We start from the raw sequence: 21,805 nt of genomic DNA, 5'->3' as shown, positions 1-21,805 counted from the left end.
AATGGCACTTAAAAAAACAGTTACAGGGGGGGTCTGATCTTATATACCAATGCATATAAATGTTTAAAAGGCTGCCCCAAAAGGCGAAGGACACATCAAGCAAGAAAGGCCTGAAGGGCGGTGACACACATCACCTCTTCATTTATACTGTGTGAAGATATTAAAAGCTACAATGCAGAAGTGGCATTGCAATTAGGTAGGGTTTTGTTTCTGGAGACTGAAATAAAGCCCTGGACTCTCTCGACACAATAAAATAATATATGTTCGACTCTTACCCCCTTGGTTTATGTGCACCACTATAAATGTCCAGGCTAGAATTAATAGGATGAATTCAGGAAGTACAGCGTATTGATTTGTAAAGTTATTTCACCTTCAAGCAAAAATTGAACTTTGCATGCTTTGCAATGACTTACTGATTTAAAAATACTATTAATGCAAGGTAATTAAATCATAAACTCAAAAAACTGGACACTGTCCAGTAATGGTTACTGCAGTTTCTGTGCTTTAGGAGTCCACTTAACACAACCATGTTATATCTTTTGTTTTTTAAATAGTGGGCAATAAACATTTATGACTAGGCGTTTCTTTGCAGTCCTACATATCTTTAAAGATAGATAGTCCATGTTCTTAAGTGCCTGTTCTTGTGCAAATGCATTACCATTCAAGGCAAGAAACGCCCAGCTCACTCAGTAAGCCATTAACACAGATTGTTTATTAATTAAATGGTGTTTATTTCATAAGCTCCTGCATAAATATCTACCTCTCTGAAATAAACCCTTGGTTATTCCGACTGTTAGTCTGTAAGCGGCTCGTAACACTTTTACACTGATTTAAAAAGACAATGGATGAAAAAAAATCTTCACCTAAGACAAGAATCCCTCTAAGCAACCTGGAAGTGTGGCTCATTGCTTTTCTTGCAATTCTCATATGTGTTTGTGCTGGACTGATTGCGTTTTCCTGGATTGTACTCAAAGATTTCCAGGCAGGTCAGTAAAATGTGTTTCTTCGTTGAGCATCTACACTTATAAAGGTTCATTCATCAGTTGTTCTCAAAAAGGTTTATCCATATTGTTATTCTCGGAAAGGAGTACGCATGTGGTTAAATGCGAGTTCCAAAGGAATGTATATTTTCTAATATGTATATATATATATGTATATATATATATATATATATATATATATATATATATATATATATATATATATATAGATAGATATAGATATAGATAGATATAGATATTAAGATATAGATATACATATACATATATATATGAATATGTGCATTATATATTTTTGGGGTATTCGAACTGATTTGTACATTTACTCATTTGGAAAATTATAATCCAGTCTGTGCTACTGATCTTCTCCTACATGGTCCCAAAGACTGCTGAATACTCTCAGAACCACATTGGCATATTCAAAATGATATTGTGTGTTTTGCAGTGCAAATTGGTGGGGTCGAAGGGGACAAGAACCGAAACAACGTAGCATTCGATGCATTTGTAATTTCAGCCACGATCTTTAAAATTGTGAAAATTATATTAGAGAATCCATAACCTGTAAACGTTCAGATGTTCTCATTCACAATATATAGCAGACATCTCTTGATGTTAATAATTTACATATATTTTTCCATATGTCACGCTTCAATCCCGCTCGTTAATATTTTTAAAAGGTAAAACTCATTTTCGTGTAGGATATGCCCATTATAATGTTTCACGAGAGGCATCCTGATCACATCTAGTTGTGATCAAAATATTTATTTTCGCGTTTTAGGTTATAAAATACTAGAGAATTATTCGAAGGTTATTTTTAAATGAAATGTTCAAGGTCTGATTTAATTGTGATATCTTGTTTTTTATACATTTAGTGGAAAAGTAACTTTACAAGAATGTAATTGAGACTGCCTGAGCAAGGCATCTTTGACTAAAGTGCATAAGACAGTTTACTCCAGTTTTTTCCATGTGCGACATTTAAATTACACTGGAAAAAATCGCATAACTTTGGGAATTTCAAGTTGCTCTTGTTATATGAAATTAGCAAAATTACGCCATTACCCCACTTTATGTAATTACGTGCCACTTGCTGAAAATGATTACTGTGACCACCCCAGTATGGGTAAAAATGTGCCCCAAATGTATAAAAACAACCGCTGTTGTTCACAGTGCTTTTGATTTTTGAACCATCTATAAAGCAAATGCATTCTCATATCATGAATTGACTTGAGGACGCATTTTGGTTTAAAATATAGCGTAATATTGACAGATTTACATTACGCATAATTATGTGTAATTTTGCATACTTTTTGCAAACATTTGCTTTACTCCATGAAAGCAATTTATGCACATTTTGCACAAACCCACTGAATAATGGTCAAAAGATTTGTCAGGTATAAAACACCAAAGAAACCTCCATTCAGCAGCAAAAAATGTATTCTATTGGTTCTGAAAGTTGATACATCAAAATGCAGGATTTTTTGTTTTTTTATAGCATCAGCTAAACTCTGGAACGGCCATCATTTTTCTCTCCACAATCAGTCAGCTCAGCTCCCACTTTGTAAAGCTTTAAAAGCGTTCATATTTAATCAGTAATTGACATCTTATTCATCACGACTTTCTGAATTTATCAGGTTAGCGCCAAGAAGAATCAGGTTGTACATCTCTTTCTATAAATATCCTAACCCTAATCTTTATCCAAAAAATGACTTAAAGCAAGGTTTGTCACTCATTACGCTTTTAGAGCTGAAATATACATCCTTTCATGTGGTTTAGTGTTGTACCTTTGACTTTTGTAATATTTATGTGTGTTGGTAATGTATTTCTGACTTTTATGGTTTTTCTTTTCAAAAGCCAAATAAAGTTTTATTGATTGATTTCTTGATACATCCTTACATGAGAAAGTCACCAATCCTGGCTCAGAATACATTAGCCTGATTCTGAGCTCAGGAAGAACTGTGTCCCAATTCATGAAGGTACTTAAGAGTAGTGGAATCTCCAGACTCAGGGTGGACCCTCCGAATGGCACACTGCTGATTGTGCAATGTGCAGTGATTCCATCCCAATTGCGTAAATATTGCCACAAGTGTGGAGACTCCACACTTGGAACTTTACTACATGTAAGTGCCTTTGTGAATCGGGCCCAGAGTGTTGATGACTACTGGGTACTTCATGGGGAATTGAGATCTGGGAGGGGTGCAAGACAGCTGACAGAAAAAATGGTGGCCTTGCCACTTCTTCATTTAACTTGCTGATTCCAAATGGGGCTGACATGATCACCTCTCTTTTATTTCCGGAGCCCTCCAAAACCTCAGTCTCCAACCCCAAAAGGAGTGACAACCAGTTATTCTTTTGTCAGGTTACAGGAGAGCTCATCTAAATAGAGATTAGATATTGATTTGGCAAGTGCCTGGTGACAGAAAGATCCAGCCATCTTGAAACAGGGCTCATGGTAAATTTTACAGTAAGGTGAAGAAGAAGGGCAACAAAAAGATTACTGGCTAGTGCAAGGATAAAACTGGAACTTCACAAACATCTGCTTAGGACATTTTTGGAGCTGGCAAGACAACACCTAGAGAAAAAGAAGGTCCTACTGCAAGAACAAAACGTTTGACTTCTGCTAACACCCAACTGCTCTCCAAACGTTAAGTGGTTGACTTCCTATTTGCATGCTTCAGAAATACAAAAAGCAGAATGAGTCCTGATTCCGAGATGCCCAGCTCACTAAAGAAGGTTAGACCCTGTAGGAGCTCTGGCTAGAAGTTGAACTAGTACCTATTGACCTGGCCTGAGGACCTGAGGGCTGAAGTACTGCCCATAAGGAACTTCCCCAGAGAAAAGTGGTATCGAATCAAAATGGGTTCAGTGGGACTAGTAGTAAAGCCAGCCATCCATATGGCGCACTGGTCAGCCACAGCTTAATTTTGAGTTCTATAATAGTGATTAAGTCAGAAACTAAAACTGTGGTCTGGAATGATCCATCAAAGCTATCTGACTCACGAAGCAACCATGTGGCATAAAAACCCAGAGCTGTCCTGTTCGGACCTTTTGCTGTCTAAATCATCAGCTGGGTGATAAAGCATTCCAGTTTGAGGGACCCTTGCCAGCCTCAGCCTTGGACCTTCCCCACTGAATAATTAGTACTTCCATTCCAAGAGAGTAATTCCTAAGGTAAAAATGTCTGGGGATGACCAACTCAGTCTATTCAACCTTTGTTCCATCGCAGTGAGCCTTGAAATAATGCTGAGGTTCTGGTGAATTGAGAAATTTGGTTTTCAAAGGAGTGTAACTTTTCCTAGGGGCTATTTGCCTTACAATAAAAAAAAATACCCAGTTCTCCATGTCCAATTCTAATATTCTGTTTGTCTTTTCACTCATTAATTCCTTCTCTGATGTGCTAAGCTGGTTTGATAATCTTATTGCATTGTGCTCTTTAATTTAGAATTGGTGCCAGTGTTTGCACTTAAGTTTAACTTCATCGAGGAATTGCCTGCTGCTTGTGCCATACCTACAGCGTTTTGAGCAAAGTTTTTTTAGGAACTGTGATTTATCGTAATCAGATTGTGTTTATTTGGTAAACAAATTATTCACCCATTTTCTGACAGCTTAGTATTGCGATCTGAATTCAGAATACCAGGGGCCGTATTACGGATATGGCACACTTTCCTTGTTTTTGCCACAGTGCACCTTACAAAAGGTGTGCCGGGTGCAAACAAGGAAAGTGTGCAGTAATAAAATTATGCGCCACCCCCAGGGCAGTCACAAACTTGTGCTGCGCTGCCCCCAGGCAACTCACACTCTCTTCGGGCATCCAAGTGAAATACGGAGCATGTTTCACTGTGTAAGCGGCAAACCACCTGCACTTTTAAGGGAGAGTAGGCATCCACTTGCAGGCGGGTGCAGTGATTTACTGCACCCGCCTCAAGGGGGATGTCTGGGAGGTCCATGGGACCCCCTTTCTTCTCCCCCAGAGCGCTGCCTTTAGTAGGTCCACTGAAAGTGTGCCACTATTTTGTGGTGCACATTCAGTACACCTCTTAAAGTCATGTTTGCCCTTGTGTACAGCACAGGTCCAGAGACAAAGTGATTCCACACCCCATGCAAATGAAGGAACGCCTTTCACGATAGCACTGGTACAACATGTGCGCCAAAGCTATCAGTATTACAAAAGGGGATGCACATAAGTCTGCTGCCCCTTCTGTAATACCATTGTGCCCAAGGGGCGCTCGAAGCATGCATACATGTCTGTTATACCCCCGGGTCGCAATGTATAATACAGGGGGTCATGTAGGCGTTGAAGAGGGTGGGGCTAAGTGACAATCCTTGGGGGACTCTGCAGATGATCTTCTTGGGCTCACAGGTAAATGGTGGGGGACGGATCCTTTGGTTTCTATCGGTGAGGTACAGGGCAATCCATTTAAGGGCATCTCCCTGAATCCCAATGTGTTGGAGTCTATTGATGAGGATGTGATGGGAGACTGTGGCAAACACAGTGGACATGTCCAGGAGGAAGAGGACGGCCATGTTTCCATGGTTCAGGAGGGCTCTGATCTATTCAGTGGCTGCAATCAGGCTGTCTCAGTGCTGTGGTTAGCTCGAAATCTGGATAGGGACGGGCCAGGAAGGTTGTGGTATTCTAGGTGCTGGGTGAGTTGCTGATTGATCACTTTCTCAATGACCTTTGCTGGATAGGGGAGCAGAGAGATGGCCTGGTAGTTATTTGGTTTGGCTGGGAGCAGCAGATTTGTTTTTCAGAAGGGGAGTCAATTCAGCATGTTTCCAGTCCTCAGGGAAGAAGGCTGTGGTGATAGTGGTGTTCATGTCCTTCCTGAGCTCAAAGTCGATTGTCTTGCTTCTGGGGTTGAAAACGTGGTGGGGTCAGTGATCCATCCGTGGGTGCTCACAAGTTCTCGGAGTTCATGATAGAGATAGCTTCTTGTGTGGTGAGGAGGTCCCAGTGGGTGAGCAGGTGTTTGGGCCTTGTGTTCCTGGGTGTGAGCTAGTTGATGCTGTATGCGGCAGAGGGTTGGCTTTTGAAGTTTCCATAGCTAGCTGAAATCTTGTCATGGAAAAAGTCCACGAGGTTTCTCCCAGTTCCTGGGAGGGTGTACTGTCGTTCTCGGTGGCTGCGGGATTGGTGCACTTCTCCACGGTGGCACAGAGTTCCTTGCTGTGGTTTGCGCCTGCCTCAATGTGGTCTGCTAGGATATTCGTCTAAGTTTCTTTCAGGAGGCAGTGGTACTATTCTAGATTGGTCCTGAAAGCGGTGCGGTCTTCCATCTTTTTGCTGATGCAGCACTCCCTTCTGTATTGCACTGGCAAACAGATAACATGCCTGTTCTTGGAGCTCGAAACGTTGACCAGTATTTCTCTTATCTGTGGCAAACTAAATTCATATTGATTAACAATCAAACAAAAACTTACAAAATCATAAATTGGAAGCAAATTGAACTAATTAAGCATACATGCAGATACTAAAGATACATAGCACCAGCAAAGTCTAGACAACATAATTTAAAATTTAGAGCATAGAGCCATGTGTGCCTTTGAGCAACGATACACTTTAAAGTCTCAGTTAAAAACAGACTTGTCACATAATTTGAGTTCACCTTTACCTGTGCTCAAGAATTTTTGTTTTTCATTACAAAATTAGAAACATTAATCCTCACGTGAAGTGGGAGGATTCATATGTGTTTATCCTAGCTCAATTTGCAGAGTATTTATTTATTTCCAAATTAAATTTAAAGAAACATTGGAGATATTTAGAGATAATGATAAACACATTTGTTTAGACAGAAAAATTATTTGCTACATCAGTTGTCAAATAAATTTACTTTCCAAGGCACAAAATCAGGGGCAAGACTTACAGTGCAACAAGAATTACTGTTCTCAACAATTTACTTATTTTACACTATATATAATAAATGGTAAAATATGTGTTGTGTGTGTGGAACCAGAATATTATATCTTACCGTGTGTAGATACAGAAAAAACTCCCCCATGAGGTGTATGGAATTCGGTTTTGTAATTATAATTCTTACTGTTTTGGTTTTTTTCAGGCAACTCCCCCAAACATTTTATCGTTTTAGTGGCTTTGCTGTATTCACACCCAATGATGACAGACTCAGGTAGAAACTCAGTGAAATGCGATCAGCAAATGATGGCACTGGAAATGTTTGTCAGCAGTTTAGTACTAGACTGACCTAGTGAAATAGAATTTGAAGAATTTTCAATTTCACAAATTCACAACATTCTTTCATGATTTGAAAGAAACATAATACAACTTTTGTAGACCATTTATGGCAATTTGAATTTTACTTACGTGTTTCATTGTATTAGTCTTTCAAAATAATTCAGTAAAATATTTGAAGAAAGTGGGTTGTTATTTGGGGTGGTCATGAGTACACTCAAAGAAATACGATCATTAACGTACCAAGGTACAGCACAGTTTCAATCATTTAAACATGGTCTAAAACCCCTGGTTGCTCTGGAACAGAGCAGCCAGGCTTAATTTTGGTAATTGTGTAAAGTATTTAGCAATAAAAAAACAGATAAAAAGTAAAAAAACAATTAAAATGCCACCACCAATTTTGAAACATAGAGTACAGTTTAATGATACCAAAATTACAAAATTTCAAGAAGGGAAACTGGAGATATGAATTTATAAATATGCAAGTCAAAAGCAGCAAGAAAAAGTAAAGCGCTAAGCAGCAGTCGCTCTTCAAGGTTGACCTGACCCTAGGAACAACTTCAGTCTGACCAAAATGAAGCATGGGTCAGATACTGTAAACGGGCTCATTCTGGTTCAAAATGTAACCCTCTGACTTAGGGGCAGATTCAGATTTCGGTGGGAGGCCCATTAATTTGCCAGGACAATAGTGTAAACAACACTATCCTCACAATGGAGATGCTATCCTCTGAATTAAGAAATGCTCACCAAGCTGGTGTCATTTCCAATAGAGATGTTTCGTTACAGCAGTTGACGGAGCAGTCGCAGCCATGGCCATACCTATATAGTCTGCATGCATATAAATCAGGGGGGGGCAATCATTGGGTTGGCCGGGATAGAACTCTGTTGCAACGGAGTTCCCTCTCCGCTAACAATTAAATTGGACTCTTAGTCTTTGAATGTAAGTCGAAAGCCTCCAGCAAGGAAATGTTGCAGTCTGCATCGGCAAAGTCCCTTCAAAGCTGGATAGCTACATGGTAAGGTCCCACTGAAGCAGATGATTTTGGTGGGAAAAACTTAGAGTGAGGGATAATAAAATGTTGTGGCCACAGATGGCTTTGAGTCAAGTGAATACATTTCATGCCATCACCTGGTCAAGATTTCTACCTTTGGACTATGAATTTTTTATGAAACTCATAATTTTCCAGTGTGGCAAGCCTGAAGGTTCATCTGATAAAGTCGCTTTGAAGGGCCACTCGGGTTACTTACAACCACCTGCTATGCCTTCCCAAGAATGAAGAGTCGGTCAGACAGTAGAGAATACAAAACTTACATGTTTATGTTAAGATGTCTGCCGAGGGACTAACCCCACAACCGTCTACAGTGAATAATAATTCCTCCCGAGAAGCCTTCAAACACGCCCACAGTGGAAAACTACCAGCTTGGGCCGAACATGAACTAAGAGCCACAGTGGGATGAGCTAACACCTGCCAGATGGGTACATATTATCAGGAATCCAAGGCCACGGTGCTGGGTCTTAGCTTCTCCTAACGTGGGAGCAGAAACTACACATTCAGATAGGTATGCGAGGGCAGAATGGCCCATTCAATAGTAAGTTGAGAAACAGCCTTGAACAGAAGAGAAAATAATAACGAAATACAGTGTTCTGCTGAGGCAAGCAATACGAGTAATGAGGCCTAACTCAGGCACATTCTAAGCAGCCTAATAGGGTTTACGAAATGCAAAATGGAGTCACACTCGCTAACTGGAGCTTGCACATTACGAGGATAACTCAGTGGATTGCCTAACGTGAATACAAATGGCATCTGTTTAGCCACACATTGCTAACCTAATAAAGCATGAAGCGAGTGTGTTGAAGGGATGGGAAACTGAAACCTAACAGACCCTCCTTTTAGCATGGGTGGCTAAATGCTTTGTTCGCTATCCGGTAGGGTCTTTACAATTCTAAGGGGGTGGGCAAATGCATAAGTAATCAAGTGACAATCATGTAACAATGGAGAAGAAAGCAACACACTTAGTATGGAAATCCAACTAATACTCGATGATGCCCTCATCTATGAGCATCATATCCTGGATATCCGGCATCATCATAGTAGAGACTTTATTATCACGTCCTGAGAACTTAGGAGAAGGGGTGAGCTTGCTCACACAATAGGTGCAACATGCTGGAAGGCATTAATACATAATCAACATGTAAAGATGACACCTGCTATAGCTATTAGGACAAGCAGTATGTTCCACCCCCATGATGTCAATAGACCCTAGAGCCACCCTGTGAGTGAACATGAACCATTATCCTGGTGGATGTCTGAAGCAAGTCTGTGTAATTTCTGTTTGGCAGAATATACAGTAGGGGAGCTATTACGGAATGTACACGCAGCAGCTACTGCCAATGACGTGACAGGCTCCACCCCTATCAGCCAGAATGACATCAAAAAAACATCCTATTTTGAAGAGCAACGAGCCTCGTAGCCTGAAGCTTGACTGTAATATTGGTCAGTATACCTGCAGTAGTATTAATAACTCCCTCAACTACTCTGGCAAGGCCACGAACGTTACGGCTATTGAACATGGGACCTCAAAACGGCAGAATGCCATTCATTATGTCAGTAAATTGCTGTAAGGAAGTATCTGTCTCATCATTATCGTCTGTATTGACGACTCTCTTAAATCGGGGGGCTAGGACACCCCTATGCTGTAGGTGATGAGTTTTGTGGTAGTTGGTTGGGGCTATATAGACTGGGGGAAGGAGGTAAGAAAGGTAGCGCCGCCCGGGCTATCCCTCAGGGAGCGACACATAACCACAAGCACCACAAACAAAATAAACAGTAGGTGGTGGGATCAAGGGCGGACTTTTGGGCATCCTCAATATGGAAGTGGTGGTACATCTACTTTCCCCACCTCTATGTCTCCTGCCCTTGAACACAAAAAGGAGCCAGCACGTCTACCACCACCAGGGGTATGGGCTTATCTTCGGTGACATTGCAGGTTTGGAGGGATTGGTAATATTCTGAAACATTGAACTGCGAAAACGTATCTCTATCTATCTCTGTTCTGTTTGCCTTTCTACCTCGATCTACCGCCCTGAGGCAAGAATTCAGAAATGCCCGATCGAATTGCCCATCTCCAGGGGAAACACCAGTTTGGGGACCTATGCTGGGAATACACATTCATTGTTGAAAAACGGGATCTGGTGCCTTTTTGTTCCAAAGAGTCAATTTGAGAGAATGAGCGGATCAAACTAAGTAAGGTAAACCATCCCTCACAACTATTAACTTAGAATAAGGGCATAGGCAGCAAGTTCTCACTTTGATGCGTGACAGAAGGTAACAAACGCCACATCCAACATTTTGTTGTATTATAGACAGCGTGCGTTTGATGCAACGTCTGAATTAAAACTTTGTCCTTCCAGTGTTCTTTGTGAGGCGCTAAGGTACTAAAATAGGTTCAGGAACGGCTGGCGTAGTACTTATCCAAACAGGCACAGGATATTTTTCTTCCAGGAAGAACAGCATCCCAAATACAAATAACAGAGGAAGTAAAATTATTACCACAAACGCTATTTTAGTCTTGGTGGACTCAGAGGACCGAACAGGACCATCTGAAGTGGGACGCGGAGCTGCAAAGGGCTGCTCCTCATCAGGGATAGGACGACCAAAGGGGTACATTTGGAAAACTTCAAGGGCAACTTATATGTGTCACAAGGGAAAAAAGGAAAAGTCACGGGCTACAGCCACTATTGTAACAACAGTACCAGGGGGGGAACAATTCACCCAGCATTGGTTTAGAGCCTCGCTTGTAGGCTCCTATCGTTCATCAACGATGGTGCTATGAATCACTCCCACAGAGGAGCTACGCGGTCACAGCCCTTGCAGAAAAACAAATCCCCTTCTTTCAGGATAGGGCACACTCCCTCCTGGGCAAGTACCCTCAACTATCTCGTCCAGTGTCCAGGGCAGTGCACCAGTGTAGCTCACTCTAGTCTAATACAGGCACCTAAGGCACAGCAACTGCGCCCTAAGCTCAAGTCCTTCCCTAACTCCTAGACTGTTCAGCTGGTGCACCGTCCTTCTTTTGGGGTCGCAAATTATATTTCGTTATTCCAGGCACTATGTCATCAACAAAAAGTGGCAGAAACACAGGGTCAGGTGGGCATCGAGACTCGGATTCTGATGTATTAGAAACTGTGTTATATGGGGCGGTCCTTATCTCTGGTGGGATCACCTTGAAAAGGCCTGCGTCACTTTCTTCGTCTATCTGCGCCCCCCTCAATCAGGCTACAGAGAAGGGAATGAAGCACGGCACCCTCTCGCCTTCCTGATCAGCGATGCCTTAGTTGACCCAGCGGTCATACGGGAGCGGTAGAGGTATCTGTTTAACATGTGAACCATGGATGCAGTGTTTTCTGCCGTCTACTTTCACTGCTGTGTGGGTGGCAAGCAGGACGAGGAGAGCCCCTTTCCACCTCGGCTCCAAGCAGCTTTTCCATTGGAAGTTTTTGATAAGCACAAAATCGCCGTGCTGGATTTGATGCTCGGGCCCCTCTGGTACTGGTTGCAGCGTGGCGTGTATCTGCTGGTAAGGAGAACGGATATCTTGAGACAACTCATACAGATAGTCTACTAGCAGGGGGTACTCTTTCTCGGAAAAGCGCTTAGGTCTTGGAACACCCCAGACATTAGCGGGTCCTCCGAAGACCACTTCGTACAGGGACAACCCTGTTCTAGAATGCACTGTCGCTCTGGCAGGTAATAAAGCCACAGGGTAATGCATCTGGCCATCATAATCCTGTGCTTTTTTTAATCTTTGCTAGCTTCAGTTAGAGAGTGCCATTGTACTTCTTAACCAGGCCTGCTGACTGGGGTGGTTCGCTGATTGAAACTTCTGCTTAATATGCAAACCTGTGAACACCAATTCAATTACTTTTGAATTGAAGTGACTTCAGTTGTCACTCCAAATTACGCGTGGCAATCTATAGCATGGGAGGAACTGTTTTAAAAGTGCCTTTGCCGTCACCATAGCTGTGTTCTCTTTAGTGGGGTAAGCCTCAATCCATTTCCTGAACGCGCAAATCACTACTAGCACATACTTCAAGTTGTTCACTCGTTCCATTTCGATGAAATCCATTCGGAGAACGTCAAAAGGGAAGGAAGGCGGTGCAAAGTTACCAGCGGGTGTCGGAGTACCTTTCCCAGGGTTATGCTTCAAGCAAATGATACAATGCTTCACTATGTGTGTGGCTACCTTAGCAATATTATCATTCTGCCATACTGGGTCCAGTAGCTTGCATATTCCTTTGACACTGATATGCGCTGGGCCATGTGCCATGGTAACAACAGGGAGCACATATGCATTTGGGAGCAACTATTGCTGTTTCCCAGACAAGGTAGTCCAACACCCATCCTCGTCCAAGCGACCTGTTCTCTCCTCCCACATTGCCAATTCATCTAGAGTAGCCTCACCCTGAATTTCCTAGACATTTTCCAATGTATCCTCGAACATTCCATTGTCTGGGACCCACCTAGCGGGACCTGCCACAAACATCTTTTTCATCTTTGATCGACCTGTCTCCTTAGCTGTCTGGTCTGCGAACACATTTCCCCTCCCAAAATCATCTGTAATGGCTTTCTGAGTGCTACATTTCACTATTGCTCACTTATTGGGAAGTCTCAATGCGGACACAATCTATGTATCAATGGGCCGTTCTGTATTCGCAGTCTGTGTGAGGTCAAGAACCCTCTCTCCACCTAGAGACACCCAAAATTATGGGCGACCCCAAAGGCATACTGGCTGTCGGTGTAGATATTAACAGCCAGTCCCTCACTCAACTCACAAGCCCTGAGGAGGGCAACCAACTCTGCAGCTTGGGCCGATTGGTGTTGTCTCAACTACAGTGTGTAACTTTGTGATTACATAGGCTGCAGTGGTGGTGCCATCTGGTAGTTTGAAACAAGAGCCATCAACATATAGTTCCCCTCTGAGGTCAGATAAGGGAACATTAGTCAGGTCTACCCGTCCTTTCGTTTCTTCCTCAGTCCGGAAAAAACAATCATGGACATCATTTCCCTTTTCTTCCAAAGGTAGGGGTAGAAACGTGGCTGGGTTCAGAGTAGCACATCTTTTGATGGTAAGGTGCGGAGCAAGCAAGGTCAATTTATAGACAGTCAGACACACACTAGTAAGGTGCTGCATCTTTGTCTTATTCAATAGCGTATCCACATTGTGAGGTATCATTACTGTGAGATCAGCATCAAGGACGAGCCCTGCCGATTGTCTGATATAAACTGCCACTGCCGCGGTAGCTCTCATACAGCTCGGAAAAGCTCTGGCGACGTTATCAAGCATGGCAGAGAAATAGGCGCAGGGTCTCTGCTTACCACCGAAACCCTGTGTTAGAACAGAAAGCGCGCAACCGTCTGCCTCATGCACGTAGAGCACAAAAGGCTTCTTGTAATCAGGAGTAACAAGCACAAGAGCAAAGCGTAACCTTTAATTGTTCAAAAGCTTGCTGGCATGCAGGTGTTCAAGGCAGGGGTTCATGTACATCTTTGGTGGTCAGGTAAAGAAGGGGTTTTGTTAGAAGGGAATAGTTAGGGATCCAGTGCCGACAATACGATGTTATCCCAATGAACGCGCGTACCTTGCGTTGGGTCTTAGGAACAGGCATAGTAGTAATAGCAGCTATGCATTCAGGTGTTAGTTTACAACCCTACTTCGACAGTAGGTGACCTAAATAGGTGACCTCCTGTCGACAATATTAAAATTTCGAATGTGACACCTTGTGTCCATAATGTGCCAAATGCAACAATAACTTAACTGCGGCTTGTTTGCAACCACCCTCAGTGTCCGAAGCCACAAGGAGTTTGTCAACGAACTGCAACAGCACATTACCATGGGGAAGGTCCAAAGAATCCAATTGAGCTTTCAAGGTTTGGCTATAGATACTAGCGCTTTCTGTATGGCCTTGTGGAGCACAACAGAATCTGAAGCTCCGACCGGCTATTGCAAATCCAAACAGATATCTGCTATCTGTATGGATTGGTATGCTGAAGAAAGCATTCTTTAAGTCAATTACGGAAAATAATTTTGCTGATGGGGGAATCCTTGTCAGAATCGTGGTAATTCAGTCCAAGGAAGAATGGAAGGTGCACTCTAAAGAGTCAAACTGGAAACACATTTGAAGTTCAAACCAATTCTTCTTTTATTCAAAGTAGTGTTGTTAAAACGAGGCACACAGCCAACGCGTGCCACGGGAACTTCGTCAGGGCTTGCTAAGAAAATTGAAACGAAATCGAAAAGGACATCAAGAATTAGGTTCAGTGCTTGTGATATATTCAAACACTGCTACGGATAATTCAATTCAACCAATCCGTGTGTTTCTTAATAGAGGGAGAATTAGATACCAAAAAAATCACCAAAGTAGAGGTAGAAATATCACGCATGTAGTATTAAAACGAGAATCATTAGGTCCCGTTATCAGTATTCTAGTCAGCAAAAAGAGAAATCCACAGCCTGGTAACTATTGACGGCGCAAATAGGTATATAAAACCTTTTATATACCTATCGCCGCGTGGCACATTGTTAAAATCAGCAGGGAGGGGGGCATCCTTTGCAAGGCATTGCTTGGCAAGGCATTGCTTGGCATGGGCCACTTGTGGTCCAATAGTCATATAAACACCGTCTGGGGAACAAAAAATTATTGCATGCAATCTTTTTAACAAATCCAATCTCAACAATGGTGAGTCAACCGTAAAGAGCCCAATAGTGAGGGCAAGGGGTTTGGAGATAGGGCTAACAACCGGCACACCTGAGAAACCCACTGAAACATTATTTTGGCCAGATAGAGCTGCCCCTGGGACCACCGAATGGGAAACAGAGCTATTCATAGCCCCTGTATCAACTAAAAAAATGTGTTGTTGTGCCCTGTAAATCAACAGTGACATAGGGTCTGCGCTGATTTATAGGCACCAGAACTGGTCCCTTACCCTGTCCCTGGCTGTCCTAGCTGGGAGACAACCCAGTCACCTCATCCATGTCATAATCCTCGTGGTAGTACTGCCGGCTCCGGGGGTCGCCAAAATAGTTCCTGCTCTGTCTTTTGTACGATGTATCCTCTGACTGCGTCCCCCCTCGGCCTCCTCCTCCTCGTCCACATCCTCTAAACCCTCAACCTATCGGAGCCTCTCCCTTCTGCAACAACTCCGGACACTCATTCCGCCAATGTCCCTCTTGCTTACAATACACACATTGGTTAAGCCCAAGGGGCGCACTCGAAGCACCACCCCTATTGGACCTGGGTAAGTGATGAGCCAAATCCGAACCTCTGCCTCTCCCCCTCGCAACCTGCTGCATCAACACCCTCATCTTGAGATCCTTTTACTTTTTCTCCACCTTCTCTTTGTCCTCATTCTCTCTATGCTCGTAGTATTGTGCCATACTCAAAATCACTGATGGGGATGAGGTCATCCATGTACTTTCCGAAGCCTGCAACCTAGTTGAAATCTCGGGAAGCAAATTAGTGACAAATCTGTGAACAAACAAACAAACACCACCCTCCTGTGACAGGCCCTGACCACTAGAATCTAGAAACACCCCTTTCAAATCTAGTGAAGAAATCCGATACACTTTCATCCTTCTTCTGATGACATGAAGTCAACTTATCCCAATCCACTATCTTTGGCGGGATAAGGGAGGGCATGTAAGTAATATTACGCCCTTGTGAAGCTAGGAGCTCCGCTTTCGGCTTATCACCGGGCTTGCGCTCCTTATTCCATGCCTTGATCTCATCCCATGTGCCACCCAAATCAAGTGCATGGTCCTGCGTATGTACCTGCCTTATATCTACCGGTACTAGCAGACCAAAGAAAAATTCAATATCAGCTAACGTCATTACTGTGGAAGAGGCCGCCTCCATGAATTCTTTATAATATGCTGTGGGGCTTTTCCGAGGGTCCGGCAACTGGCTCTTTAGGGATAGGACCTCACTCCTCTTCCAAGGAGAGTAGATCCACTGTTCCTGGAGCCGGGCATCAACCCAAGGTCTAATTACAGTGTCAATAGAGTCACGCAGTTCTAGTATTTCAGGATGGTAAATGGGATGCTGTGTCTCTATCATCGGAACCTTTTGAAGGAGTCTGCCCCGTAACCCACCAGTCTTGTTACATTGCTAAAAACCTCATTGGGTGCTATACCTGTAGCATATACCCTGTCTTGTATGTCATAGATGATCTGTGGTGCAACACCCTGAAAACACTGTTCCCACAGTCCTATTAGCGTGGCCGACATGTGCTTAAGAGCATGTTGCTGTATGAATGGCTCATAATCTTTCATCACACTCCACACATCCTCCACACTATAGAATGGGTTCCCAGCCCACTGAGCTGCCTGATTTGCCACCATTTGCTTTTCCTCATCACCAATAGCAGAACGCACCAACACTTTCTCCAGGCGGTATCGCCCAGCTGCCCAATTCGTGTCATGCATCCCACGCACAGGCGTCTCGGCATTTGACAATGTTTGAGGTGTCACACCCAAGGGGGAAAGGGCAGATGCAGAGACCGGTACCATCATGTAGGGTGACAATGTCGTAGGGGTGAAAGGGGGCGTAGCAGTTGAAACAGAACTAATAGACAGGACCAGAGAGCTAACGGCTCCCGCCCCTGTTACTGGTGCGGGTAGGGGAGAAGCAAGTGGGGCTGGGGCTGAAGCAGTAGTTCCAGAAATGGGAACACTGGAAAGGGCGGCACTAGGGTCGGGAGACTGGGATGTTGGAACTGTTGGGTATATCCGTTCAGGGGCATATGGAGGTGGGGGCAAGAATCAAATAGTTATTCAACAAAATTGTCACCTTCCTCTCTAGTAACATAACATTTATTAGTCTGTAATCAGAATTTTCTATCTGGTCATTCTTTGTCTTTCTCTATCTTTTCCCTCTCATAGGCCACTGCCTTCTGTGTTATAGTTTGCTTCTGCCTCTTCCGGGCCTCTTTCTCTGCTCTCATGCGTTGCTGCTTTGTATCTTTCTGCCATACTCTTAGAGAATCAAACATCGACTGCCTGCTCTTTTTAGTGAACAATTTATCCTGCACAAAATTCAATTTCTGTTCATCCAACTAACCTGTAAGTGGCCATTGCAGCTCAGCATTGTCCCTCATATATTTATGCGACAACGTGCTAAACATAATAGGGCCAATACCATGCTTGACGTATAGGTCAAAATTTGGTGAACCCTCCGGAGGCACAGGCTGACTCTTCCAATCGAGCAACAGTAGAACAATATCGACATCCAGAACATCCAAACTTACTTATACAAGGCATCTCAATATAAGACACATACACTGTCCCCAACGGACCAATACAACGTCAATGAAAATAATAAAAGGAAAATAAACAAGAGAACAATTGTTCAAGAACCAAAACAAAACGGTCCGCGAACAGCCCACTGCAGTCTGGAGACTGTACTAATTCAAGAAGACAGGCTATAGCCCCAGACCTTTTTTCGAAAAAAGAAAACCCATATTACCAGTTGGTCTGGCAGATTGTTCAAAAACACTCTGTATCTTTTAAAAGGGTCCACAAACCCACCAAGTTCAAACCAAAACAGCCCAAAAGACCGTACCAAAACACAGCCCGTCTCTTGTGCCGTGCAAGCAAGGCAGTCTAAAAATTGCACTGAGGCAGTCAAGAGACTGTATCAGGACACAGAACGTAGGCTCGTGCCATTCAAGAATGGAGCCAGTTTCCAATATTCAAATCACTTACCTGGTGCACTCAGGTCGAGTCAAATTTTTCTCTACTGCCGACTCTTCGGACCAAACGGTCAACTCCAAGGTTTTGCCTTCTCAGGACCCCAGACGGTGATCACTAGACAAGGAGTCACCCGATCAGATGGGCGTGGCAGCTATGAGAACCAAGCTCGATCGTGTGGGGTACCCGATCCGCCCAACCAACCAGACACACCCCCGACCCTGCAAATCACCTTGCGGGGTCCCTGTTCAGGGGCCAACTGAAGGAAGTGACCCTTAAGGACCACTCAGGTTACTTACACCTGCTATGCCTTCCCAAGAATGAAGAGTCTATCAGACAGTAGAGAATACAAAACGTACATGTTTATAAGCAATACTCTGCAGAGGTGTCCATCATGACCTGCACCCTAAGATGTCTGCCAAGGGACTGACCCCCCAACCGTTTACAGTAAATAATAATAACTCCCGAGAAGCCTTCAACCACGCCCACAGTGGAAAATTACCGGCCTGGGCCGAACATGAAAAAAGAGGCACAGTGGGATGAAATAACACCTGCCCGGTGGGTACATATTATCAGGAATCCAAGGCCACGGTGCTGGGTCTCAGCTGCTCCTAACGTGGGACCAGATAGGGATGCAAGGGCAGAATAGCCCATTCATTAGTAAGTCAAGAAACAGCTTTGAACAGAAGAAAAAATAATAATGAAATACAGTGTTCTGCTGAGGCAAGCAATACGAGTAATGAGGCCTAACTCAGGCACAGTCTAAGCAGCCTAATAGGGATTATGAAATGCAAAACGGAGTCACACTCGCTAACTGAAGCCCGCGCATTACGGGGATAACTCAGTGGGTTGCATAACGTGAATACAAATGGAATCTATTTAGTCACACATTGCTAACCTAATATAGCATGAAACAAGTGTGTTGCAGGGATGGGAATTTGAAACCTAACAGCCTCAAAATGAAGCACCGTTTTTACGAGGTTCTGCTGATGTCCAGGGGCCTTGGAAGTCAAAACATGTTCTAAGTCACAACTTTTCAGAGATTCAGGAGCAGCTCATTTTGGTCACTCTTAAGACTTCTGGGACCGCCAAGACAGCATTTAGGGACCATGACTCATTCAAGCAGATGCTATCAGCTGGGTACAGTACAGCTGCAGTTGCTGATGGTTAGCTAGGCAGCAGGTACAATCCATTTCTGTTCTTTTAAAGGTTTAGAGAGTTTTCTGATGAGTAGTGGGTGAGGTAGCAGCTTTATAGGATTCACTAGCCAGTTAGGGGGGTGACTCCTCAACACTCCATAACCAATGTAAAGAAAGTTCTCATGGGCTTTACAGCACATCCTGTTTAGCTTTCTGCAAACTATCTCACAGTATTTATTAGAAGGAAAATCCAGGTTGGCAGCATCTTTCTGTCCTTGGAGGTTGCAGGGTGTTAGGCAAGGATGTGCTTAGGGAAACTAGCACTAACCCCTCCTCAACTATACCAAATTGATTTTGGAACAAGCTCCTCCTCCCACTGGAATGTGCCAAATTGGCAACAGTGAAACTACAGAACATAAGGCTTATCTTTCCCAGGTCTCCCTTTATACTTAACAATGAATGAGTTCACTTACCAATGTCCCTTTCAAGTCAATGAAGTTCCTGGATCCTCCTCAGCTATCCTTCCTGTGCTGAGAGGAGTCACAGTCCTCAAGCTCTGCTAGAGAGTTTCACAAGTTATTAAGGGGAAACACTGGCAAGGCTATCTTCAGTCTGAAGGACTTGACTCATACGGCAATCGGATCGTGTGTTTTTCATGAGGCGGAGACAGCCTAAAACTCGGTGCATACTGGTGAGCGCCCTGAGTTTTTTTCAGGAATCAGCAACTCTGTCCGTTTGATGCATTACTTCTCCAAATAAATTTGGAACATTGCCTCAAAACACAATAAGATAAGGTGAAGTGCTATTGGAAACTCGAGATCGGATACCAATCCTTGGACTATGAAGTGAGGTGTTCGAATTTTAGCCCTGAGGAAACCATTTTGGGTGAAACGCGTTGGCTGAGGATGTGTGTATCTCTCCACTTATTATACAAATAAGGAAGATTTCTCCACACTGAAGACCCTGAAAGAGTCGTCAATTTTGTGCATTATATGTTATTTGCTGTGTGCCTCTCTTCTGTTTTTGTATGTATCCTTGTATTGGGTCTTGTGGCAGTGGACCTTAGAGATGGGCACCTGTTTTGCGTATATTTTGAAACACATATAGTGATAAAAGTGTAAGTGTGGCTTTAATCATCCCTCACTGCCATCGCATCAGTTCAAAATATCTTCAGCAGACTAATGCTAATTAGCCTACTACAGGCTTAGGAAGGTGTATGTTTTTAAAAGTTATTTTCCTAAATATTCACCATAAATCTGACTTCACCTATGTATTGGGCAATAATTACAAATAACAGTTTAATCACCTCTGTAGGTTATCCCAATCCCAATTTAGCAGATTTCTGATTTTATTCTGCACTTTAGTTTGTTTAAAAAAACAGCTACATCCCTTTAGAGTAAAAAAAGCGTTTGTGGGCTAGCCACTGTAAGGATATGTCAGCATTACATTTTTGTCTGTGCCACTTGTAAATACTACGCACACTACCTTATGGGATACAAGGCCATATTAGGGATGACATAATTAATATTTAAAAGTAAGGTTATTTCCTGTCAAAAAGGGTTATTTTGACAGGTTCGTCTGCAGGTTTGAGAGTTGCACGAGTTAAGTTACTGAGGCATGTCTGAAGACATGTTTTCTTGGTTACTTTGGTGGATTACTTAGTAAGTGCTGTGGTCCACAAGTGACATTTAATTCCAGATGCATATTTTCCTCAATCATATACTCGTCCCTTACTAAAAAAAATTAAGCATCTCAGTTGGGGATTAAACAATGCTACAATGCTTAACGGCTTAATGTACAAGTACTAGGGCCTGGACAGAGGTGACCCAGTGTGCAAAGCTCAAGACCCAACAATACTAATCAGCAAATAATGTGGCTGGCCACCCATCAAGATGCATTGCATCACAATAATTATCTATTTATTGTTCCAAAACATTATTTTAATTATGAATATTGAGAAAGTGATCCAAATCAACTTCTATAAAAGAGAGGAATTGTTAAAGGTGAGTTTAGGTTTGCTGAACTCTCTGTGAAACTTGGGGACTAATTTACGAGCTCCTTGCACCACTGGTGCATCACTTTTATTATGGGATTATAAATAAAATAAGCCCCTTGGTGTTTTTGTATTCTCCTGTATTCACCAATGTCTTAGTTGAAAATAAACAAAAATGTATGGCATTTCCTTCTTTTAGGTAGTCTTCAAACTTATTTATGTTGTTATTATTGTTTGTGGTATATAGTTTGGGAGAAGTATGCCTTAAAAGTCATATATTTATCAAAAATAGCATCTTTTGTTAGCAGTTCACCTTGTTACATTGAATGAGCTACATGAACTGTGATACCAACAGCCTAGTGGTGACTGAGAAATCCTTTTACTATTATTAAAGTTGTTGCAGCTCTTGTCCTTGTCCTTTTATGGCTTGTTGGACATTTAAAGGGATATCCCATTTTCAAGTTGACTGTTTTCTTTATAATCAATCTAAGATTGCTATGAATGAGAGTTAAAGCTTCTTCTAAAAACTTCTCTCCTTAAAATGCGTCCAATATTGAAAATATGTTTCCAATAAAATCAACCTGACAAATAATGATATGAAAATATCAAGCAGGAGTCATCATCAGCAGAAGTATGGATTATCGGACAAATGCTGTTGAAGGAAAGCTGATTTTTATGAACAGCTTTTTGAAAAATGTTTTAACTCAATTTTTAGTAGAGAATACACATTAAAATATACAAT

General features: G+C 42.7%; 1 protein-coding gene across 2 annotated transcripts in view; it reads left to right on the top strand.

Moving 5' to 3' along the window:
• Nucleotides 1-758: 758 nt before the first annotated feature.
• TMPRSS15 (transmembrane serine protease 15) overlaps nucleotides 759-21,805 on the top strand; it is a 1,488,231-nt gene continuing 1,467,184 nt past the window's right edge. Inside the window, exon 1 of one of the 2 annotated variants that reach the window (XM_085623059.1) lies at nucleotides 759-986. In XM_085623059.1, coding sequence (XP_085479185.1) covers nucleotides 842-986 — 145 coding nt within the window. In that variant the 5' untranslated portion in view covers nucleotides 759-841. The remainder of the gene's footprint in view (nucleotides 987-21,805) is intronic. The other variant, XM_085623060.1, reaches the window with a different exon arrangement.

The sequence above is a fragment of the Triturus cristatus genome, chromosome 8 (assembly GCF_964204655.1).
Source record: "Triturus cristatus chromosome 8, aTriCri1.1, whole genome shotgun sequence".
NCBI lineage: Eukaryota > Metazoa > Chordata > Amphibia > Caudata > Salamandridae > Triturus > Triturus cristatus.
This window is presented reverse-complemented; position numbering and strand designations above follow the sequence as displayed.